Below are 21,387 nucleotides of genomic sequence, written 5' to 3' on the forward strand. Positions count from 1 at the left end.
GTGTGTAAATGAGGGAAATAACAGTGTCAATCTTTTAGAGTATTAGAACAATTAAATGGAATGATACATGTGCTACACCTAGCCTGTGCCTGGCATACAGAAAGCCCTCGATGATGGTGGCCGTTATTTTCATTGTGCAGAACATGGGCATGGGTCAGCTCATTCGGTACCTAGAAAAACTCTCTCAGAATTAGAGAATATTATCCCATATTTCACAGACGATGATTTTGATCTGACCAAGGTCATAAAGCTAGCAACAGAGATCCTGTTCCACCTTGGAGCTGACTTCCAAATCATAACCCTCCCTTAACGTACCCAGAGATTCGCTATGAAGAGGGAGGCTGTGCAGGCATTTGATCATTAGATCTTATAATTTAAGCCATCAGCTGATGCAGAGAGAAGAGAAATGGTGGTCTATATTTGCACTGTCAGGGTGAAGGCTCTGGAATCAGCCTATAAAGAGTGAAATACTGGGTTTACCATTTAATCTTAGGGTGACCAAAGTCACACCAATAGCTACTGATTTTGTTAATATCTCAGGCTCAGGAATTAACAAGCCCAAAGAGCATGCCGGTTGCACTCCAGTAGGCATGGACTGTAGCAGGTTCCAATGACTGAGCCGAAGCTGGCTGCCCCGCATGGGTGAGCAGGAAGTTTGTGCTGAGAAAAGGGAGTGCAGGACATGGACCCTGGCATTTCTTTGACATGTGACTGGACAATTGGGGTCTTCCCACTAACGATTTCAGATCTTTACCAAAGATGAAAACAATACAAAAATCTGAGAGACCAGGAGCCACCTTGTCCGGAGTAACCATGGGACATGAGTTTCAAATCTTGGGAAGAGCCTGGTTCCAGAACTGCCTCCTTATTAGCCACACAGCTTTAGGCACGCAAGTCAGTTAAACTCACTGTGTCTCAAGTTTCTCATCTGTGAAATGGGGAAACAGAGCCCAGCCACTGCAAATGCCACTTTGAACATCTGCTTAGGGAAGAAGGAAGCCAACGCTCTTTTTGTTCCTGCTGAATTGTCTGTAGCCAGACCAGCAAGGACAGAGTCTATCTAAGCCACCGAGAGGCATTCCTCCCAGGACAAGCCATGCTGATGGGCTGGGGGATCCTAGACAGCTTGTAGTCTATAACTGGACCCCAGTTTATCCATTTATGAAACGAAAGGGTATAATAAACGCATGTTAAAGTTTTCAACTAAAGTGCACTTAAGAGCCTACGGTCTTATACACCACGCTCCTCTGAGGCAGGTGTGTGCTGTCCCGACACAGTAGGTATTAGTGGCACCCTCATTTAGAGATGACAAAAACAAGGCACAGAGGCATTGAAGACTTTGCCCCAGATCACCCAACGTGGTAGGTGAAACCGTGGGACTTTGCATCCAGGCACCCAAGCTCTGCAGTCTGTGTCTATTCACCTCCATGTCCTCCTCCTTTTGCACAGGGGGCAGGTGTGTCCCACCGCAGGGAAGCCGCGCTGCCATCAGTGAACGCCTTGGGGCTCAAAGTTTCCCGGACTTGACTCTGTCTCCTGTGAGTAAGGTGAGGACAAGAAAGATCCAGATTTTGAAGCCCTGAAGGCAGAAAAGAACCACAGGGACCACAAGGTGGTAGCCTTGGGCCACTTTAGTGCGTGGCCAGAGAAGATCTAGGTGGTAGCGACCAGCGCCCACCTCTCTGCCAACCGCATCTTGAATTACAGCGAATTCCAGACTCGTGTGCGTCTGAGTGACTTCTTCCTTCTAAGCAGAACTCACGGAGCAGAATAAAAAGGGGAAGAACACCTACAGTCCTCGGGGAGAGAGTGTGATTTAGTGGAACTAACACTGAACCTGGAAGCAGAGAAAGCACATTCAGGGCTCATTTATAAATGACATTATACCATCTAGGTTACTGGGTTATGGGAAGGAGGCATAAAAGTAAATCTGGTGCCAACCACTGAAAACACTTAATAAATATTAGTCAAAATGGAGTGGAGCCTCACTCTCAAACATTAAATAAGGAAGTCGCACCCCCTCAAGCCATCTTAGCATCAGATGGTGGCCCATGCCCCATGAGGACTCTAGCAAGGACCCTGGGATAGTGCTTACACACTTGCACCCCAAAGTTAGCATGCAGGCATTCACTTGGCTTGGCATGTGGCTGCATCATTTGCAAAATATATATATGGGAAAAGTCTATCACACTCATTCCATGAATAACACAAAGGCCTTGATTTGTTCTTCCACGTGACAAGCATGCGTTAGGTCCAAAATTAACACTGCTGCCTGGCTGGGCTATGTGTGTGTTTTTCCAAAAAGAGAAAACTTCCAAGCTCTTACTCAGCCCTAATCAGAATGTCAAATGCAGTGTTAGAGGAACCAGAGGAACCGAGACCAAAAGCAAAACTCTGCCCCACTGTAGACTCTCAGTAAACACTGTTGGCTGTTGAAACGGAAAAGAAAGGCGTGGGCGGTCGTGCTACCGCGCTGCGTGGCCTTATGCCAATTTCTTCACCTCTCTGGGCCGTACCTTTCTCATACATGGATTGGGAATAACATTTCCTACCCTCATGCATCTGGCAGAGAGAGCTGTGCTAAAAGAGAAAATAATGACTTGAGGAGTGAAAAGCACTAGGGGGATGTCACTCGTAGCTATTATCAGATCTCTTCTTGAGCCAATTAGACCCTGTACATTCTGCATAATGAATTTGTTTTTTCCTATCCACCATGCAGAGCCATTAAGTCCAGCTTCCTAAAGAAACCATTAATATGAGCCTCCATGCATTTCAGACGACCATTCAAGTGATTTAAGCCCTAGCCGCCTTCTCTGAAGAGATAGCAGACTCTAAGAGCTCCAGGTCATGGGGCCTGCAGAGATGGAAGGCCACTGCCCCCTCTCTGGGCCCATAACTTCAGCTCTCCCATGGAGGTGACATGCCTGACTTCATGCTTTCTTGGCGATAATGCAATGAGATGATGTCCACAAATGTGCCCAGCTCAGTGCTGGACACATGGTTAGATGATCCATAAATACTTGCTCTGACAGAAAGAGTGAAGTGGACATAGTTCAGGCCTTGTAGCCAGACATGCTTGGGGGTTCCAGTACCCAAGAGCAGCTCTATCTCCTACTAGCTATGTGACCTTGGGTAAGCGTCTTGGCCCTTCTGACTCGGTATGCACAACTATAACATGAGGGTAATGGAGGGGCGTCCATGTGTCATGGGGGCTATGCCTAGTCCTGCCCCAAGGGCCACCACGCGCTGCCCACACTGCAGGGGGTCTTATGAGGGTGAGAGTACCCAGCACATCAAGGGCACTTGGGGAAGGGCATGCTCCAACTTTGGTTCCAATTTTGTTTGTTCAGTCCTTCTTGGAAAGGCCAGCTGAATTTTGGGGCACTGAATCTCAGCCCCCGGCAGAACAGGCCAACCGCGTGACAGATGTTAAACAGCTATTCCCAGAGAGGTCAGCCAAAAGGCCAAGGAGCTGGAGACCCTTTCCTCTCTTCTCTGAAGCATGATTAGTTTGTCACAGCTGACAGATGATGGATGGGTGTGCATCAGTCCAACTGACACCAGAGAATCCACCTGACCTTCTGTTGATCATTCGCACCTCTCGCACTCAGCCAGTTCTTTCCCTCCGTCGGCTGGCAAGCCCCCGCCTCCCTCCCTAGTCCCCCCCCCACCATCACCACCGCCCAGCGCCTCGCGGCATTCCCGCTCACTCACCATCACAGAAATGTGCAGAATGTGCATCTGCTCTTCTACAATCTCTGAGGGCTCCTGGAGCGTGGGCGCCGTGGCCCGGGCCAGCTGGCCGGCACTGCTCATGGAGACGTGGAAATACAAGGTCCCGTTCTCCAGCCACTGCTGCCTCCAGTGCACCAGCGAGATGTCCGCTGCCGTGCCAGACATCTCTGCAAGACAAGACCGGAGGCGCTGGATGAGTGGCACGCCTGGCCTTGGTATTCCAGGGAGGGAAGGAGCCACGCGTGTTCAGGAGCTCCGAAGGCACCTACTTTGTACCATCCAGGATGCCTTTCCCTATATCGAATCTATGAGCCGGAGACTATCACTTTCCCCGTGACCAAGAATCTCCCCAAGAGACAGAGTGGCAGAGGCAGAGTGTGAACCCAGGTCCATCTGGGGTCCTTTTGTATAGCACTGTGCATGCTAAGATCATTTGTTCCTCTAAATCAAACCAACAGGAACCAAACTATGCAAGCGATGCAGATGCTTACATTCTCCTGAGGGCATGGAACTGGGAGAAGGTGAATGGAGGACACCTTCATCCTTGAGAAGAGCAGGGGTTTAGAGTGAATTCTTTACAAGCTGAGCTGGAAATGCTGCAGAACCTCAGCACGGAGAAAGCCCGAGAGAACATCTGGCCCAGCCTAAGAGCCTCAGGATTGTCCTTTATAGGAAAGGAGCTTGGTAAGTGGGCTGTTCTGAACCTCTTTCGGCTGCTTCGGTCAGAGCAGCTCCATTTTTTGCTAGCGTTTATACTGCATGACCAGCAAGGGAGTGTTGGCACCCAAGTTTCCATGGCTTAAAAATACCTGGAAAGCCACTGCCCCACCCCAGCGTTCTCATATGACCAAGCGGAAGTTAGGACCTGCGAGCAAGTTACAGTCACCTGCTCAGTGTGTGTGTATGTGTGTATGTATGTATGTATGCACTTAAAAGACTTTATTTATTTATTTATTTGAGACAGACAGAGAACGAGCAGTGGGGGACAGAAGGAGAGGGAGAAGCAGATGAGTAGGGAGCCCAACACAGAGCTTGACCCCAGGACCCTGAGATCATGACCTGAGCTGAAGGCAGACGCTGAACCCACTGAGCCCCCCAGGCGTCCCCAGTCACCTGGTCTTTAAATGATTACTCTAATAGTACTTCCTTCCAATAGAAGCACACCAACAGGGCCTCTTACCGAGTAAGAAGGGCGAGAGCACTGGCAACCAGAAGTGTCCCTGCACTAAGATCACATAATCTTTTCATACTGCTGCCCACCAGAGGGATTGCGTCCCTGGAAATGTCCTAGTAGGACAAGGCCTATCACGATGTCTTCTGAAGAAAGGGGAAGGGTGATAGGGTTCCTGGAGAATTATCAAGACTTCATTCAAGCAAGAGTTACCATAGAGACGGAGGCACTCCATCGTGGACAAGTAGTTGTAATAATTCTGAGGCTTGGAACTCTGGACCATCTTCCCAAGACATGGAGCTGACCTAGAGGCAGTATTTCCACAGTCACCGCAGACCTCATATGCACATGTGTGTGTACACACACACGCACACACACACACACACATGCTTGAGGAGGACTGACGGGGAAGCTGAGTTAGGACTTCTTACCCAAGCAGCTCTCCCCGTGCCCCACTCTGCAGACCCTGGCAACGATGAAGGAAAAGGAGTCACGCTGACGAGATGATGTTTGCTCACCAAGTTCTACTGAATTATTCTTGTATCGTCCACTCCCCATAGACTAACTCCTTGAGGTTCACAATCAACAGTCCTTGGGGAAGAGCATCTGGCACTTAATAAGTGCTATAAAAAGTTAGCTATTAATATTTATTATCATTATTATTATTAACAGGGACAGGATCTTATTCATCCTTCAGCTGCTGCGGAAAAATCCTTGAGACACACTTGACTGCCTGCTTTCTCTCCCCCTCCTCCTCCAGTCCACCAGGAAACCTTTTCAAAAGCCACCCCAAAGGTATCCCTTCTCGGCTCCCCTCCTGCAAGCACCTCGGCAAAGGCGCCACCCTCTCTTGCCTGACTGACCGCATGGGCTTCCTAACTGGACACTCCTCTTGCTCCCTCGCTCTCCTGTCTATCCTCACCCAGAAGCCAGAGGACTCCTGCCACAGCCTGTTCGCTCCCATCACCCCTTGGCTCGAAACCCTCAACAGCCTCTACCACGTTCCAAGGAAAAGACAAGGTGGCCGGAATGTAGTAAGTGATGAGTCCAAGCGAACACCCGCCTGGGCTTCCCTTGCCATGCCGAGAGCTGAGCAGGGACGGAGACAACCACAAGCCTTCATCAGCTCTTTGGCCGTGGGCCCCAAAGGACCCCAAGAGCTCACTGTGGGGCACCGGGGGGAGGAGATTGGCTGGGTGCCCAGGGTGTGCAACAGGCCTCTTCCCAGCACCTTCTCCCCCCGGCCACTGCCCCACTCCTGGCCTCAGCACCCGAAGCGCTGGCTGCAGCATCTCTGGCAGCCGGCCAGCTGGGCCAAGGCAAGGTGAAGACATCATGGTAAATGGCCGAGCTCAGCCCCTCACTCATGTTTCTCTCAATGTATCAAAGCCCAGAACCAGAGCCCCAGGGAGCCCAGGGCTACAAGTTGCCCCTGGAAATAGCGGTCTCTTGTGCAGCAGCTCGAAGAAAAGGACTCATGTGCCGGTGGTCGGGCAGGCCCTTGCCGCGCCGTGTCTGGGATCGAGGAGGCCATGATGTAAGTGAAGGACGGCTCTCTGAAACCTGTGCTCGTCACTCCTGGAGCTCTCCGCAGCCTGCGCTCGAAATCCCAGCGCTGAAGAAGCCCGTCCTCCCCACGCTCGGATTCGAAAACAGAGGGTCACCGAGGGTCAGTCCCTTGCTTCGGGCCACTGGTGAATTTATACCCAGCCGCACCCAGTGGATTTCCAGTCCACACAATTGTTACTATGCCCGTAGCCCTTACAACATCTCCTTTTCCTTGACTAAATTAGCCCATGAACCAAAACTAGATTGAGCTCTTTGTTTGCTACAGCGATGAGTGCACAGTCAGCAGACAGTAAACATTAAATGATAATAACAGTGTGTGAAACACAGTAAATATTGAATCACAGAGATCAGCTCTGGACTCACTCTACTACAAAGGAAGGAAACTGTTGCTGAGGCGGGGGGCCATGGTGCCTCAGAGAGAAAACTGCCCTGCCGGAAGCAGGAGGCCCTATCATTTATTCCCTAGTTCATTCGTCTCCTCATCTCCTCATCCCCTGGTTCATTCATTCATTCATTCATTCATTCATTCCCTCAGTCATTCCCTCATTCATCCATTCCCTCATTCATCCATTCATTCATTCATTCATGTGTGTGTTTGTTCACTCATCCAACACACTTTACTGAGGACCTACTCAATTGTGGGCATGTTAGTAGTTCAGAACAAGGAGGGAAATGAGGCACAGTCTTGCCTTTAGGAAACTCAGTCCTTTAGTGGCAGAAATTCTACCCACTCCCCAGCTGGCATCTCACTGCCCACACATGCTCGCACTGCCCACGTAATGTGGCCCCAGACACTGCACATTATCCTGACACACCCACTACCGCCATCCCCTCCTCACATGCTCCAGCTCTGCAGGACTTGCACCTGTTTTTCAAACAGACCAGGTTCACTCTCATCTCAGGGCATAAGGACTCTGTCCTGTCTGCCAGGACTCTCCTCCCAGACCTTTCAAGCGAGCTTCTTCTCGGCGTTGGCCTCTCAGTCCCAGGGACACCTGCTCAGAGAGGCTCTGCCAGGTTTAGCTGAAGTTGTCCTCTCCACACACATCTATGCTCTATTGTATCCCCTTTACAAAGCCTTTTTATAGCACTTGTCACTATTAAAAATGAATCATATATATTTTCTGAAACGTGTTTAATGCCTCTCTCTCCAGGAAAGCAGAGACCTTGCTTATTTCCTGCCATATCTCAAGTACTTTTAAAAGTGCTTGGTACATAATAAGTGCTCAGTGAAAAATTACTGAATTGCTAATGATGGACACACACACACACACACACACACACACACACATCCATAATAAGATTATGGAGGTACGGTTAGGCCTCATTACAGAATTAAAGAAAGAATAAGTAAAGGTTCATTGAGAATTTGAAGGTGCAACAGGACTGTCCTAGCTTAGAGACAAAGAGCTACTCTAAAAATACAGTACCCTGAGCACTGCAGAGAATGGGCATATCGGTGGCCCTCAGAGGAGAGAAGGAGGCATAGGGATGGCCTGGGCAGTTGGGTACCTCGGGACACTGAAGCTGCACGTGTAAGGAGGAGTGTGGCAGAACGTCAGTTGGAAATGTACGTCAGACACAAGGGTTAAGGGCTTTGAATCCCTGGTGATAGAGTATATTCTCTTCGGCACGCAGTCGGGAAACAGCAAAGTACACTTGATCGGACAGCCAGTCCTGTGTCCATTAAAAACAGGTCAAAGAAATACAAGCATAAGCAAGGCCAGCTCTTGAAATTCCCCGCTGATTGATTTTCCAATTGCATTTCCCCCTTCCTCTTCCCCTAGTCCTTCCATATAAACATTTCATTGAAGTCTTCAAGTCACATTACAATCAAACTTAAAGCAAAAGGGGGACTAAACGCATTTGGTCGGGAACCAAGACGATTCCCATAAAGGCAGATTATGCTGACATGATGAATATAAAATGAAACAGCAGATATTAAAGTGGGAGAATTGGTGCACCATGCCTTCCGGCGGTAGGCTGACTCCAGCGCCTGCCTCCCCGCCCCCCACCTCAGAGAGCTTGGTTTTCTATTGGAATCATAAAGAAACACAGGGATTGCCTTTTCACCTTTCTCTGTTCTCCCCCCATGGGCTGCAACTCCTGAAATATTCAATAGGCTCAAATCCCCTCAATGGCCCCGCTAAAGCCAAGCAAGAGGATCAGCCTTCATCAGTGATTCTGGGTAGACCGCCATCCTGCCTCGGCAGCCACAGATGCCTTTCAGCCTCCTGGAACAGAAATAAAAACTCCCAAAGGTGTGTTGTGCTTTTAATTGGCTTGTTCTTCCTAATCTATGGCACTCATTGTATTTTTATTTAATTCCTGAAGGTCATTAGGAAAATAAGCAGCTCTTCTGATCACCAGCCATCTTAGTAACATCTCCCAAGTGGCTAACTAACCCGCCTTCTGATGCTCCGGCTTCCGCTGACCCTCCAGCAGATTATTCGCAGAAGGCAAGAGAGCGCTTCTGATGAGTTTGCAAATAGTCTTAGCTTCACTGGGGGGGGAGAGCAGACATTCCGTGAGATGAACTCCCTGCCCAGGTACAAACAACTGAGGAAGGTAGAGATGTTGACTTCGACCGCCCTTGCCATTAGCCATTCCAGCATTCATGGGGGGTCATCTCTACGCAGCAAGTCCTGCCCTTGCCATTAGCTGTTCCAGCATTCATGGGGGGTCATATCTACACAGCAAGTCCTGCCGAGTGACCTTGGGAAATAGACATCACACACACACACCCTCCTTTTCATCTCTACAATGGTTGCCTTAATGCCGACCATCATCGCCTCTCTCGTGAAACACCTCACATGGCCTCGTGCCAGTGAGGGTCCCATCACAGAAGAGAAGGCACACTCGGTGAGGTCACTGGTAAGTATTTAATGACGGGACTGTTTACAAAGACTTTGGAAGTACATTAGTCAGGGTCCTCCAGAGAAACAGAACCAACAGGAGATATATAGATATATAGAAAAAGACTTATTATGAAGGGTTAGTTTGTATGGTTATGGAGGCTAAGAAGTCCCCAAATCTGCCACCTTCAAGCTGGAGGCCTAGGAAAGCTAGTGGCATAGTCCAGTCCAAATCTGAAGTCCTCAACATAAAGGAAGCCAATGATATAAATCCCAGTCTGAGTCCCAAGGCCCAAGACCCAGGAGCGCTAACGCCCAAGAGGAGGAGAAGATGGATGTCCTGGCTTTAGCAGAAAGTAAATTTGCCCTTCCTCTACTCTCTGGTTCTATTCAGGCCCTCAATGGGTTGAGTGATGTCCACCTGCATTGATAAAGGCCTTTCTCCTTTACTCGGTCTACTGATGCAAATGTCAGTCTCTTCCCGAATCACCCTCACAGACACATTCAGAAATAATGTTTTACTAGCTCTCTGGACATCCCTTAAGCCAAGTCAAGTTGACATATAAAATTAATCATCACAGGCAGGATTAAGGCAAACCAGTGATGAAGCATCTCAAGGTTGGCAACAGTGAGGAGTTGTCACCACCCTAGGCCTGAAGGGGCGAGGGGAGGGAGATGTATTAAACCATGAAACAGGCGCCTGGGTGGTGCAGTCATTAAGCATCTGCCTTCGGCTCAGGGCGTGATCCCAGCATTCTGGGATAGAGCCCCATATCAGGCTCTTCCACTGGGAGCGTGCTTCTTCCTCTCCCACTCCCCCTGCTTGTGTTCCCTCTCTCACTGGCTGTCTCTGTCAAATAAATAAATAAAATCTTTAAAAACAAAACAAAACAAAACAAAACCATGAAACAGCCACAGCTGTAGGAAAGGACTGCCAGACAGGAGCTGTGGCCTTCAGTAGAATAAGCCAGCTACTGACAAGGCATGGCCCATCATGGGGGTGCTGCGGTAATAAATGCACCAACCTTACTCTCCCTCTACCTGCTAATCTCTTGCAGGTGCCTTACATGGGCCAACTCTAACCAAACACCCAAGGGTGGAGCAAATCATACAGGTCAGCCTTCCAGGCCCTCAGCAGGGAGGAAAGGGTGAAGAGTGGATCCCAAGAGGCCAATGGAGACCATCTGGAAGGTCACAACTGGTATGCTTACCTCCAGGCTTCCTCCCAACCATCATTCAAATGACTACCAGGATGATATTTCTAACCTATAAATCTGACCACATCATTCTTGCTTGAAACCTTTTGATGGCTCCTGACTCCCCTCAGGATAAAACCTAATTTCAGGGGCCTGGCACCTGCATTTCTCCCGACTTACTTCTCTTCATTCCTTTCCCTGCACTGACACATTAAATCTGATCAAATATTTAAGCAATCTCTAAATCCACTACACTCTTTCTTATTCAATGTCTTTGAAGATGCTTTTTTTTTTTTTTAAGGCCAAGAGAAATCAGTTTAATTTTATAACACATCATTTAGTTGCCTCAACTGAAGACGCTTCTTCAGAGGCTGGGACAGCCTCCACGAGTCAACTCCATCTCTCCTCTGGAAGATTTCCATGACCCCCATATGAGCTAGACATTCCTTTATGTTTCCATGAAGTGGGGATATTGTGCTCTATATAGTATCACAGACCCTGAGAGATCAATTGCTTAAATTTGAATCCCAGCTCCCCTGTGTTCAAGCTGTGTGCCTTTGGACAAACTCTACCTTATTTGTGCCTCAGTTTCCTCATCTGTCAAAAGAGTATTGATAATAACAGCAACCGCCTCATAGTTATTTTGAGAATTAAATGAGATAATACGTAGTTTTCAGCTCTAATCTTGATCCTCACTAAGCATTCCAGTTACACATGTTACGTATTACTTCATACCACTATAAGCACCTACTGTACCACTGTCTTGGTCTCTGGTATTTATGTACGTGGTATCTGGTATTTACCTATGTTAAAATTATACGTTTATACAGCTGACCTCTCTCACTGGACTCTAGTGCAGGGACACATCAGAGCCATTTATGTACCCGAGAGCCTGAGACAGTGGCCAAATGCAGGGCAGAGGGCTCCATAAACATTTGTTGAGTTGAACTGAGCTGTCCCCATATCCGAATTCAAATGGGCACTCCAAGAGGACAGAGAGAAGACACGCCAACTCAGGACAGCCATGATGGCTTGATTCCCATGTAACAACACTACAGAAATTTATTTAACATCTGGCTCAAGTGTAGGCACCCTGGAGAATGCAAATGAAGAGAAAGGCAGACTTTAAACGTTCAAGGAGTTTGCAATTCTCATGGAGACAGACAGGAAGTTTATAGAGAAAATAGACAATCTCATGGTTCTGTTTAGACGTAAGTATGTATATATACGGCTGGAAAGAAATAGACTCGAACAAAATACACCAGATCATCAAGAACAGTGCTCTTTAAATGGTGAGATCAGAGGTGATTTTAATCATGATCCGATTCGTTTTTCTCTACATTTTCTACATTGCATATACATTACTTCTGCTTCGGCCAGATGCAGACACATGCTCACTTTAAAGATTCATTTAGTCAACCAATCTCTTCTGAGATCTGGCATTGAGGGACTCTATCCTCAGGAGCTTGGGCCAAGGAGTGGAGAAAAAGCATGCTATAAATAACTATAAATCAAAGTAGAAAGCTTAAAAGAGAGGAGATGACTTCTGGCTGAATCTAGAAAGTTTCTTTGTGGAGGAGTCTTAAAGGATGGGCAAGATTTCAACAAGTGGCCATGAGGCAGAGGGCACTATGGATGGAGGAATGGCACAAAGGCAAGAAGGCGGGACTGCAGATGTGCAAAGGGGTCCAGTGGGAGGAAGCCGGTAGAAAAGGCAGAGGCTCATCATTACAGAGGAATCGGAGACAGAAGGCTACAGCAAGTCTGCAGAGAGGGATGTAAAGAGGGGGCTGCCATGTCTTAACTATAGGCTGTCTCCCATCAGAGTAAGAACTATTAGGTCCCACTGCGGACTCCTTCATGCAATCAGACCAAGCCCTTGTTTAGAGGCTAATGAAGCTCTCCAAATACCATAAATGAAAGCCTCTATGATTTTCTTTCTCTATTTGTAAAGTGTGTGTGTGTGTGTGTGTGTGTGTGTGTGTCAGGAAGAAACTTCAGCCAACTGTCCTACTTGTATCCCACCTAGCATAGAATTAAGAGAAAATAAAGTCAGGCCTAGCAATGGGCTCGGAAATCTGCAAAGTCCCACACTTAGTCCTAAAAGCAAATGCACTCATTATCCCCATTGTTCAAGAATCTAGCGCCCATGGGGCACCCAGCTGGCTCAGTCAGTAGGGCATGCAACTCTTGATCTCGGGGTTGTAAGTTTGAGCCCCAGGTTGGGTGAAGAGATTACTTAAAATAAAAATCTTCAAAAAAAAAAAAGAATATAGTTTCCATAAATATTTATTAACTGCCTAAAATGTGCCAGGGACAGTGCTAGGTCCCATGAATAGATTAGGTAAAGAGTCCAATTTGATTGCTGCCCTCACGGACCTTCCATTCCCAGATGGATGTTCCTCCTTTGCCACAAAACAGCAACAACACAGCATCTTCCCCTCCTTCAGTTTCTTCATCCATTTACCCAACAATCATTTATTCAGTCCTAGTGCAAGATCCTGTCTGTCTAGGTAACTGCTATTCTCAGTACTCGGTACACAGTAGGTACCCAATAAATACCTGTTGAATGAATGTGCCCCTCGCTGCACATTTTATGAGTTCCTTGCCCTCAACAAAATCACTATCTAGGAGAGCAGAAAAAGGAAAATCAATGAAGGTGACAATCCCGCAGTACTGGCCACGAGAGAACATGCACAGGGTGTTATGGGAACACACGTGAGGAGGGAGTTAACGCTCCTCATTTATCAGGGGTCTGGACAAGGTAAGCAGGCAGAGTCTATAATCTGGACATTTTAGAAGTCTAAGAGATCCTGATGTCGGAGCAGGTTACATGTCCATAGACACATCACTGTGGTGTACAGCTGGGGAGGGTAGAAAGGGAGGGGGGAGAAAGGGGAGAGAGAGACGGGGGGCTGGCACACAGCCAGGGTAGTAGCAGGTGGAGGAGAACACCCCAAGAGTACCTCTGACCTTCTCCTTCCTTGCTATCTGTCAGCTCATCTCTGCCTTTGCCCCCACCCCGTCACCCAGTCTGCCCTCTCCCACTTCCTTGGGGAACTGTGTCTTTTACAAAAAAACTGTTTTCCCTAGCCACCCAGTGGAGATAAATAATACAGTTATATCCGGTTAAATAAGGGAGGGGAAGAGAATTAAGAGTTATTGGCAAGGCAGGAAAGCACATCGTTTCAGATTCCATTTGAAAATAGATGGATAGTTGATGGAACTGAATCTTATTATTCCTGATTATTCTCTCCTGAACCATTTACCTCCCTCCTTCCTGCATTTTTTCACCTGGTCTTTGTCGTTTCACTTTGCTCTATGCCCTTGGTTTCTCTATGTGTTCACTGTTCCTCACTTTCTTTTCTTTTCTTAATGCACCCAAAGGATCAATGACTTTTTCTCCCCCTCCCTTGTTCCACAACATTGCAAACTGATGGGGAGAGGGAGCCCAAAGAATGGGGACAGGGACTAACTTTCACCAACGCCTGCTTATGTGCCAGGCACGCAGCTAGGGGCGGAAAACCCACATGAATAAGGGAGAGAGGAGGACACCCATTGTTCAGCTGTGCCACCTGAGGTCCCAACAGGTGACTGGACTCTCCCATGATCGTCCATCTAGTAAGTGGCAGAGCATGAATTCAAGCTCTACTTCCCTTACTCCGAATCCAGCGTTCTCCCTACTTTCCTAACCAGGCTGAGAAAAGGAATTCGCACGTTTGAATAAAAAAGTCCATACTGGGGCGTATGTAAGTAATGTGACAGCACCTCCCAGTTCTCCAGATGCTAGGCTCATACATTCCATCATTATGAAGTCATTTGCTGGGGTCAAGTATTGCTGGTGAGCCCTCTTTTTTTATTTTTTTTTATTTTTTTTTTAAAGATTTTTTATTTATTTGACAGAGATAGAGACAGCTAGCAAGAGAGGGAACACAAGCAGGGGGAGTGGGAGAGGAAGAAGCANGAGCACCTCCCAGTTCTCCAGATGCTAGGCTCATACATTCCATCACTATGAAGTCATTTGCTGGGGTCAAGTATTGCTGGTGAGCCCTCTTTTTTTAAAATTCAAATCTGTCCTGGGAGAGGTATATGAAGCATTCTGTCGAGGGGGTGAACTAAGTTTTCAAGACCAATTTGCTCCTTCCTACTGAGCAACCTTTACCAACTTAGGTTTACCCCTCTGAGCTTNTGAGCCCTCTTTTTTTAAAATGCAAATCTGTCCTGGGAGAGGTATATGAAGCATTCTGTCGAGGGGGTGAATTAAGTTTTCAAGACCAATTTGCTCCTTCCTACTGAGCAACCTTTACCAACTTAGGTTTACCCCTCTGAGCTTCACTTGCCTTATATGGAAAATGGGGATCCTAAAAGCAAGCTCTGACAAATGTCCTGAGAATTAAGAGCGATTCATGTTGGAAGGAGCCAGCACAGCATTTAGCGCCTGCATATTCCCTGACAGCTGTCTGTCTTCTCGTCATCTTTGCCTATCTCACCACTGTCGAGACAAGAATCAGGTTGTTCGACAGCAGTGGGGGATGGCATGTTATGAAATACAGAGAAAAAGGACGTAGAGGTTACAGATCAAACATCCTACTTCACTTGGAAACAGTCTCCATGACCCTTCTGTCTGGGGCCCCCGGTCCCCCCGCCCCTTTTTAAATCATCTCTGTTGGCTACAACCTGGAATCATAGAAAACCTCACAGATATAGGAGTGTAAAGGGATGGAGATCAATGATCTAATCCACCATTTTACTGACTGGGCAATGTGGACCAGAGAGGGGTAGCAACTTGCATAATGTCACACAGCTTCATAATCTAATGCTCTTCAAGAATCATAAAGGGGCTAGAGACCAAGATTTGGGGTGGGGGCGGGCCAGAGGTGAAAGGTGGAACCTCCCAGATTCCTAAAAGTGGTTTACCAGCAAGGGGGGAGGGGAGAGAATTCCCTTGTACCTCCAGCGGTCCCTCAGCCCTGCCTAAGGATTCTACAATGATGGTTCCTTAGGTCCCTGTTGCTCGGTTTTACTTGCCAATCCCCAACACCCTCACCTCAACCCAGAGGGTTCCGTATCTGAGTGCTACAGGCCTGGGTTCATACCGGACAAGTAATAAAATGTGGCGAGTCAGGACAGCACAGTGCCACGCAGTGCTGGGGCCGAGGGAGGAAAAACGAAACTTATAAGAGGAAATGGGCAGCCCAACAGAAACTAAGAGGGTGAACAGACCTGCCACTGACACCACCAGCTCTTTGCAGCAAGGTGGGAGAGGCTGGACGTGGAGGAATCCCTTCACGCGACTGATTCATCCTGGTGCCAGACGCTGGTCTACACCCACTGCCTCTGTATCCAAACCACAGTCCACTGGCCCCCAGCCACACTGTGGTCTCCCAGTTTCCGTTCACGCTGTACTTCCTGCCTGAAATGCCCTAATTCCACTTCTGCAACACACACATCTCCCTCCTTCAAAATCTAGCTCAATCGAGTTCTGAAAATCCCGGCCCAAGGATGCCCTCTCCCTCCCTCCTCCAAGCTCTAAGCTCCTCTGGCAGGTTTCTACTCCCTTCCCCGGTTCACTAACCTCACCAGTGTGTGATTCTCATTTCCTTTTCTAGGTCATGAGAGTCTTCTGGACCAAGAGTTGCTATTATCTCTCCTATCCCAGACTTTTTTTTGCAATTGCGGCTGCTTGATAATATGGGTCAACGTAAGGTTAAAATCAAGGCCCAAGGGGCTCCTGGGTGGCTCAGTGGGTTAAGCATCGACTCTTGGTTTCAGCTCAGGTCATGATCTCAGGGTCTTGAGATAGAGACCCACATCAGGCTCTGTGCTCAGCAGGGAGTCTGCTTAAGATTCTCTCTTTGGGGGCGCCTGGGTGGCACAGCGGTTAAGCGTCTGCCTTCAGCTCAGGGCGTGATCCTGGCGTTATGGGATCGAGCCCCACATCAGGCTCCTCTGCTATGAGCCTGCTTCTTCCTCTCCCACTCCCCTTGCTTGTGTTCCCTCTCTCGCTGGCTGTTTCTGTCTCTGTCAAATAAATAAATAAAATCTTTAAAAAAAAAAAAAGATTCTCTCTTTGCCCCTCCCCCCTCAAATACATAAATAAATCTTTTAAAATTAAAAAAAAAAATCAAGGCCCAAGAGGGTGAGACTTCCTACTCTAGTTTCACAGATGGGAAACTGAGGCACAGTGGGTGGGAAAGGTACTTAGAGAAATCAAGATCCAGAAGTGGAAGGAACCAGGTGAAGGTCTCTTAGCCTCAGAACATATGCGTCCACCTGTCCCCTCAGCTCACCCTCATCCCACCATAGCATCCCTGCAGCAGCTACCAAAACAGCACCAGCTCACATCACATGGCATTCGATGTGCTCAACTCACGGCCAGTCAGCATCCTGAGCCGTGCCTGTCTCCAGCTGTCATTCCATCCCTGTAGATGCCTCCCTCCTCTTGTTCATACTCTTCTCTCTCCCAAGGCTGCTCTCGTGTTTTGTTGCCTATTGATCTTCAGAACTCAGCTGTAAGTAGACTAAACAGTCAACAGTTCTCCTTCCATCTACCCAGCTGTGTACTGTGCCCCATTGCAGAACCCCAGAAGGAGGCGAGTCTATTTCTCCTCCCTTTGAATCAGAGTTAGGTGCATGGCATGCTTTGGCTGAAAGGACAATGCCAAAAATGACAAGAGCAGGGACTTAAAAAGTAAGTGTTTATGTACCAGGACATGCTTTCTTCTTGCTGTACTTAAAAGCCAGAAGCCTAGGATAACCTGCCGGATGAGGACAGAAACATGGCCCATTGGCCTGTGTTGCCCCAAAGCCTGCTGCTTACCCACCAGACATGCGAGAGAAGCCAGCCCGACCATCCAACTACCAGAAAACCCCCCAGCTGACTATAGACACATGAGGAAGCCCGATGGAGATTGGCCAAGGCCAGTGGAATTCTCTACCTAAGCTCAGCCCAAACTACCAGCCCCAAATAATTATGAGCGTTTAAAAAAAAAAAAATGCTTTAAGCCACTAAGTTTTGGGTGGTTTTGTTACACACTCAATGTCACCTCCTTTGTGAAGCCTCCCTAACCGCCCCCCAACACTGGGACGGGGGGAGCTCTGCTTCTTTTCACCACTGTGCTTATCATGGGGTATTCTAATCATTGCTTTGGTTATTTCACACCTCACCTACCCTCTGCTCTCCCTCATTGCCTGCTCTCCCCCTAACACCCAGCTCCAAGTGGGTGCTCCACGGGCATGTGCAGAACAGAAGGAATGGACTCAGAAAATGTCCTCCAGGCGGGGTCCTACCCTATTGCCCTCGGCCCCACCTCCTCCGAATCAAGGTCTCCACAGCCCTGACTTGAGAGGGTGAGTGGGTATTGACTGGCTTCCTGCTGCACAGCTTCCGGAGCGTAATCTGCCCCTATATTCCTGAAAAAAGCCCCCTGCCTGTTCCGTGTGTTCACAGTGGCCTTGACTGCAAGACAGCGTCTACTCCGTTACCCTCATTTATAACACTGTGCCGAAGCACAGCCCCAGGCCGGCGGCCGGAGGATGACAGGACCCTTTTGACTTGCAATTCCACACCATTCAGTCCAATTTAGACCCACCGCAGATGGTGCCTTGTGGCAGGGAAGGGAGAGGGAGAGGAGGCCAGGCTGGGGGTGGGCAGGGGGGAAGGACCCTCTTGATTTTCAGAGTGCATTAGAGGAGGGTGAGAAAAAGGCTCAGGCTGTCCCCAGTGTCCCTCCTGACCAGGACAGTGAGCACCTACATGATGGCAAATCATGGCTTTCTCCAGCAGTGTGGGGCACAAGAACTGTGACCACTGACACACATCTTTTTTTTTTATTGATTTTAAATGCCAGACTCCTTGGGCGCCTGTGTGGCTCAGTCAGTTAAGCAACCAATTCTTGATTTCAGCTCAGGTCATGATCTCAGGGTCGTGGGATGGAGCCCTGCATCAGGCTCCTCGCTCGGCGGGGTCTGCTGGAGATTCTCTCTCTCCCTCTCCCTCTGCCCCTCATCCCCCCATGCGTGCTTGCTCTCCCTCTCTCCCTCTCTCTCCTGCTCTCCCTCTAGCAAAAAAAAATAAATCTTTAAAAAAGTAAAAAAAAAAAGTGAATGCCAGACTCCCAGTGAGATGATAGAATGTTGGTCCCACACTTCCAGGCTAGCAGTCAGGAAAGACACATTCCACTCTGGTCTTGGTTCTGTGACCCTATGTGAGGCATGTGTACCTCTGGACCTCAGTCTCCTTGTCTGTCAAATGGGAGGGCTAATTCCTCTCCTGATTCCTTCACTAGGTCACTGGAGAAAGTAAAGGGAAAAATTCACGAGAAGTATTTTGCATAAACTGTTCTCTGTGCCAAGGTCATGGTTACGTCTCATCCTAATCCACCTGATGGAAGATGTCTGGAAAATGAAACCACACGGCTCAATGAGAAAGGCTAAAATCCCTTCCCATTTTTAACACTCCAGCTCCCTAATGCAGCACAGGCTCACCTCCGCCACTCTAGCCGTTAGCTCAGGAACCTGGCAGAAGTCACCTGACTTCTCAAGGACTTACCTTCCTCAAAGTAGCCTGGGAGAATAACATCATAATAATCCCTGGAGACCAAGCATCAGGAGGGCAGGGGCGGGGCCGTGCCCCAGGGCCTAGAACAGCATCCAGAATAACTCAGCCACTTCATCTGAAATAACAGGACGACTGGCACTCATTAAGTGCTTGCCGTGTGCAAGGCTCTGTTCCCGGCTGTTTGCACAGATTTTCTCATTCCGTCCTCCCGCCGTCCCGAGGACTTGTGGATAATAATAAATCCACGTGCATGTAGTGTCGAGATAATATGTCAGCACGAGCCCTGGCACTGGCTTCGGCTCCATCAGGTCTTCCAACAGCGCCCACTGCTGCCCCTCCTGCCTCTTCTGTGCTAGACAAATGCATGGCTCTTCCTCCGGTTACGACACACAGTGGGCACTGCGTGCTCCCAAGCACTGGGCTCTGCCTTTGTGAATTTCTGGAGGAGAGGAATCGTGACTGTCCAATGACCTCTTTACAGCACTGTGGTCACAATCCAGAATATCAGCAGGGTGCAGGACTAGAAATCATGACCTCTGCATTGCCATGCCCCACCCCATCCCCAACCCTCACCTCTGCTTCCGGGACCACAGAACCAAACAGAGACTGAGTCAACTCAGCAAACGTTTCTAGGGAGGCTTCACTATGCCAGGACCTTTGCTGGAGCATGCAGGCCTCATTTCCCCTAAATCTCCACTTCTCATTTAGAGTCAAGAGAATCCACACTCAGGGAGTACAGGGAGGTGACCCAGATTACATAGTAAGTCAGGGACTGGGCTGGAGAGATTCCAGCCTCTTGACCTCGAGGACTAACTGCCGTGCGGCACCTGCCAATTTCCGAGTAGCCTCCTGGTTCCGCCAGACTTGCTGTGTCACCCAGGGAATGGTGCCTTCCCTCGCTGAACATTACTTTTCTCACCTGTAAAATGGGAGCAGCCATGCTCAGGGGCTGTTCAGAGTAGTGAGTAGAGAATGCCCTAGTGGGCAAGGTGCTAGGACCTTCTTCTCTATGTTAATGGAAATGGCCATGCCATCAGAGAACACAGGGCTCTGCCTTCCACTCCATGGTTCATCCACATGTGTCGGTTCTGGGAACAGAGACCCACCCACCTGGCATCCCATGCAGTTCCACCATCAGCATTTAACCTTCCCTGAAGATCTCTCTTTAAACACCATTGGTGGTTTACCTCTTATCACCGTCGCTACCACCCTGGTTCCTGTCCACTGCACGATATGGAATATGCCAGAAGGAACCATGCTGACAGAATGCCCTTATGATAGGCAAGTGTGCCTATTTACAGAGGGCACCGGGTGGTTGGCTGGCCCTGGGAGTGAGGATCAAGTTAGAGAAATCATCTCTAGAGAATACATAAGGGCATCATGCCAGGGAGTTACTGGTAGCCAGGAAGTCAAGTTTGCATAACCTAAAAACAGCTGCAGAGATCCCAGCTAGATGAGGCCGCATTTATGGGTCTCTGCTCCTAAAGCAAAACTGTACTCACAGACACACGCCTCTCCTCATGAATCTAATCCCCTCGCAGCACAAATGCCGTGTGTCCACGTGAAGTCATTTCCTCTTACGCACTCATGAAAGCACAGACTGATGTATCCGTGTACGAACACAAACACCACTGTTACCAAACACACGGTGTCGAATGTGGACTCCCATGCTCCCTTCCTTACACTGGCACAAAGAATATCTGCATGCGTCACACAGGTGCCCTCCCTGATCCATATAATCAGGCATCTCCGCGTACGGGCACACGCACACGTGCACACTTCACTAACATAGCAATGACAGGCTTACACGGGGCCCTCACAGACGCACATTCTCCCAATGTGTTCAACTGGTCCACTCCATTTGCTCACTGCCGTGCATGCTCCATCCTGCACGCTCAGACTCACGCGTCCGTGGCTGCTGTCTTGGCCACATTCATGTGCAGAAACCCTAATGTCTGTGCAGGCATGCACCTGCCTACAGCTATGGGTACCTTTAACCTAAGGACATACCTAAGCCCTCATTTATGCCCTCACATCCACAGGCATATAACTGACATCGGGAAAGGTCCCTCTGAGCCCTGGGAATATCTCTGGATCTGTTCTCCAAGGAGCCTGGTTTTGTACTCCAAGAGAAAGATCAAATCCTCTCCCATACAGTCTCTGGAAGCTATTTCCTCCTTTCTAGTATGACTGACAGGCCATCGTGGAGCAAAGGAGAGCAGAACAGTCTCTGTTCCCGGGCTGTCCATCCACTTAATCCTTTCTGATTTTGTTATGGGGAAAAAAAACTCCCCTGAATTG

General features: G+C 48.6%; 1 protein-coding gene across 1 annotated transcript in view; it reads right to left on the reverse strand.

Moving 5' to 3' along the window:
* ASTN2 (astrotactin 2) overlaps positions 1–21,387 on the reverse strand; it is an 877,356-nt gene that overhangs the window by 746,800 nt on the left and 109,169 nt on the right. Inside the window, exon 2 of the mRNA XM_034664390.1 lies at positions 3,715–3,902. Within this exon, the coding sequence (XP_034520281.1) occupies positions 3,715–3,900 (186 nt within the window). The 5' untranslated portion in view covers positions 3,901–3,902. The remainder of the gene's footprint in view (positions 1–3,714; positions 3,903–21,387) is intronic.

The sequence above is a fragment of the Ailuropoda melanoleuca genome, chromosome 7, assembly GCF_002007445.2.
Source record: "Ailuropoda melanoleuca isolate Jingjing chromosome 7, ASM200744v2, whole genome shotgun sequence".
Classification (NCBI taxonomy): domain Eukaryota; kingdom Metazoa; phylum Chordata; class Mammalia; order Carnivora; family Ursidae; genus Ailuropoda; species Ailuropoda melanoleuca.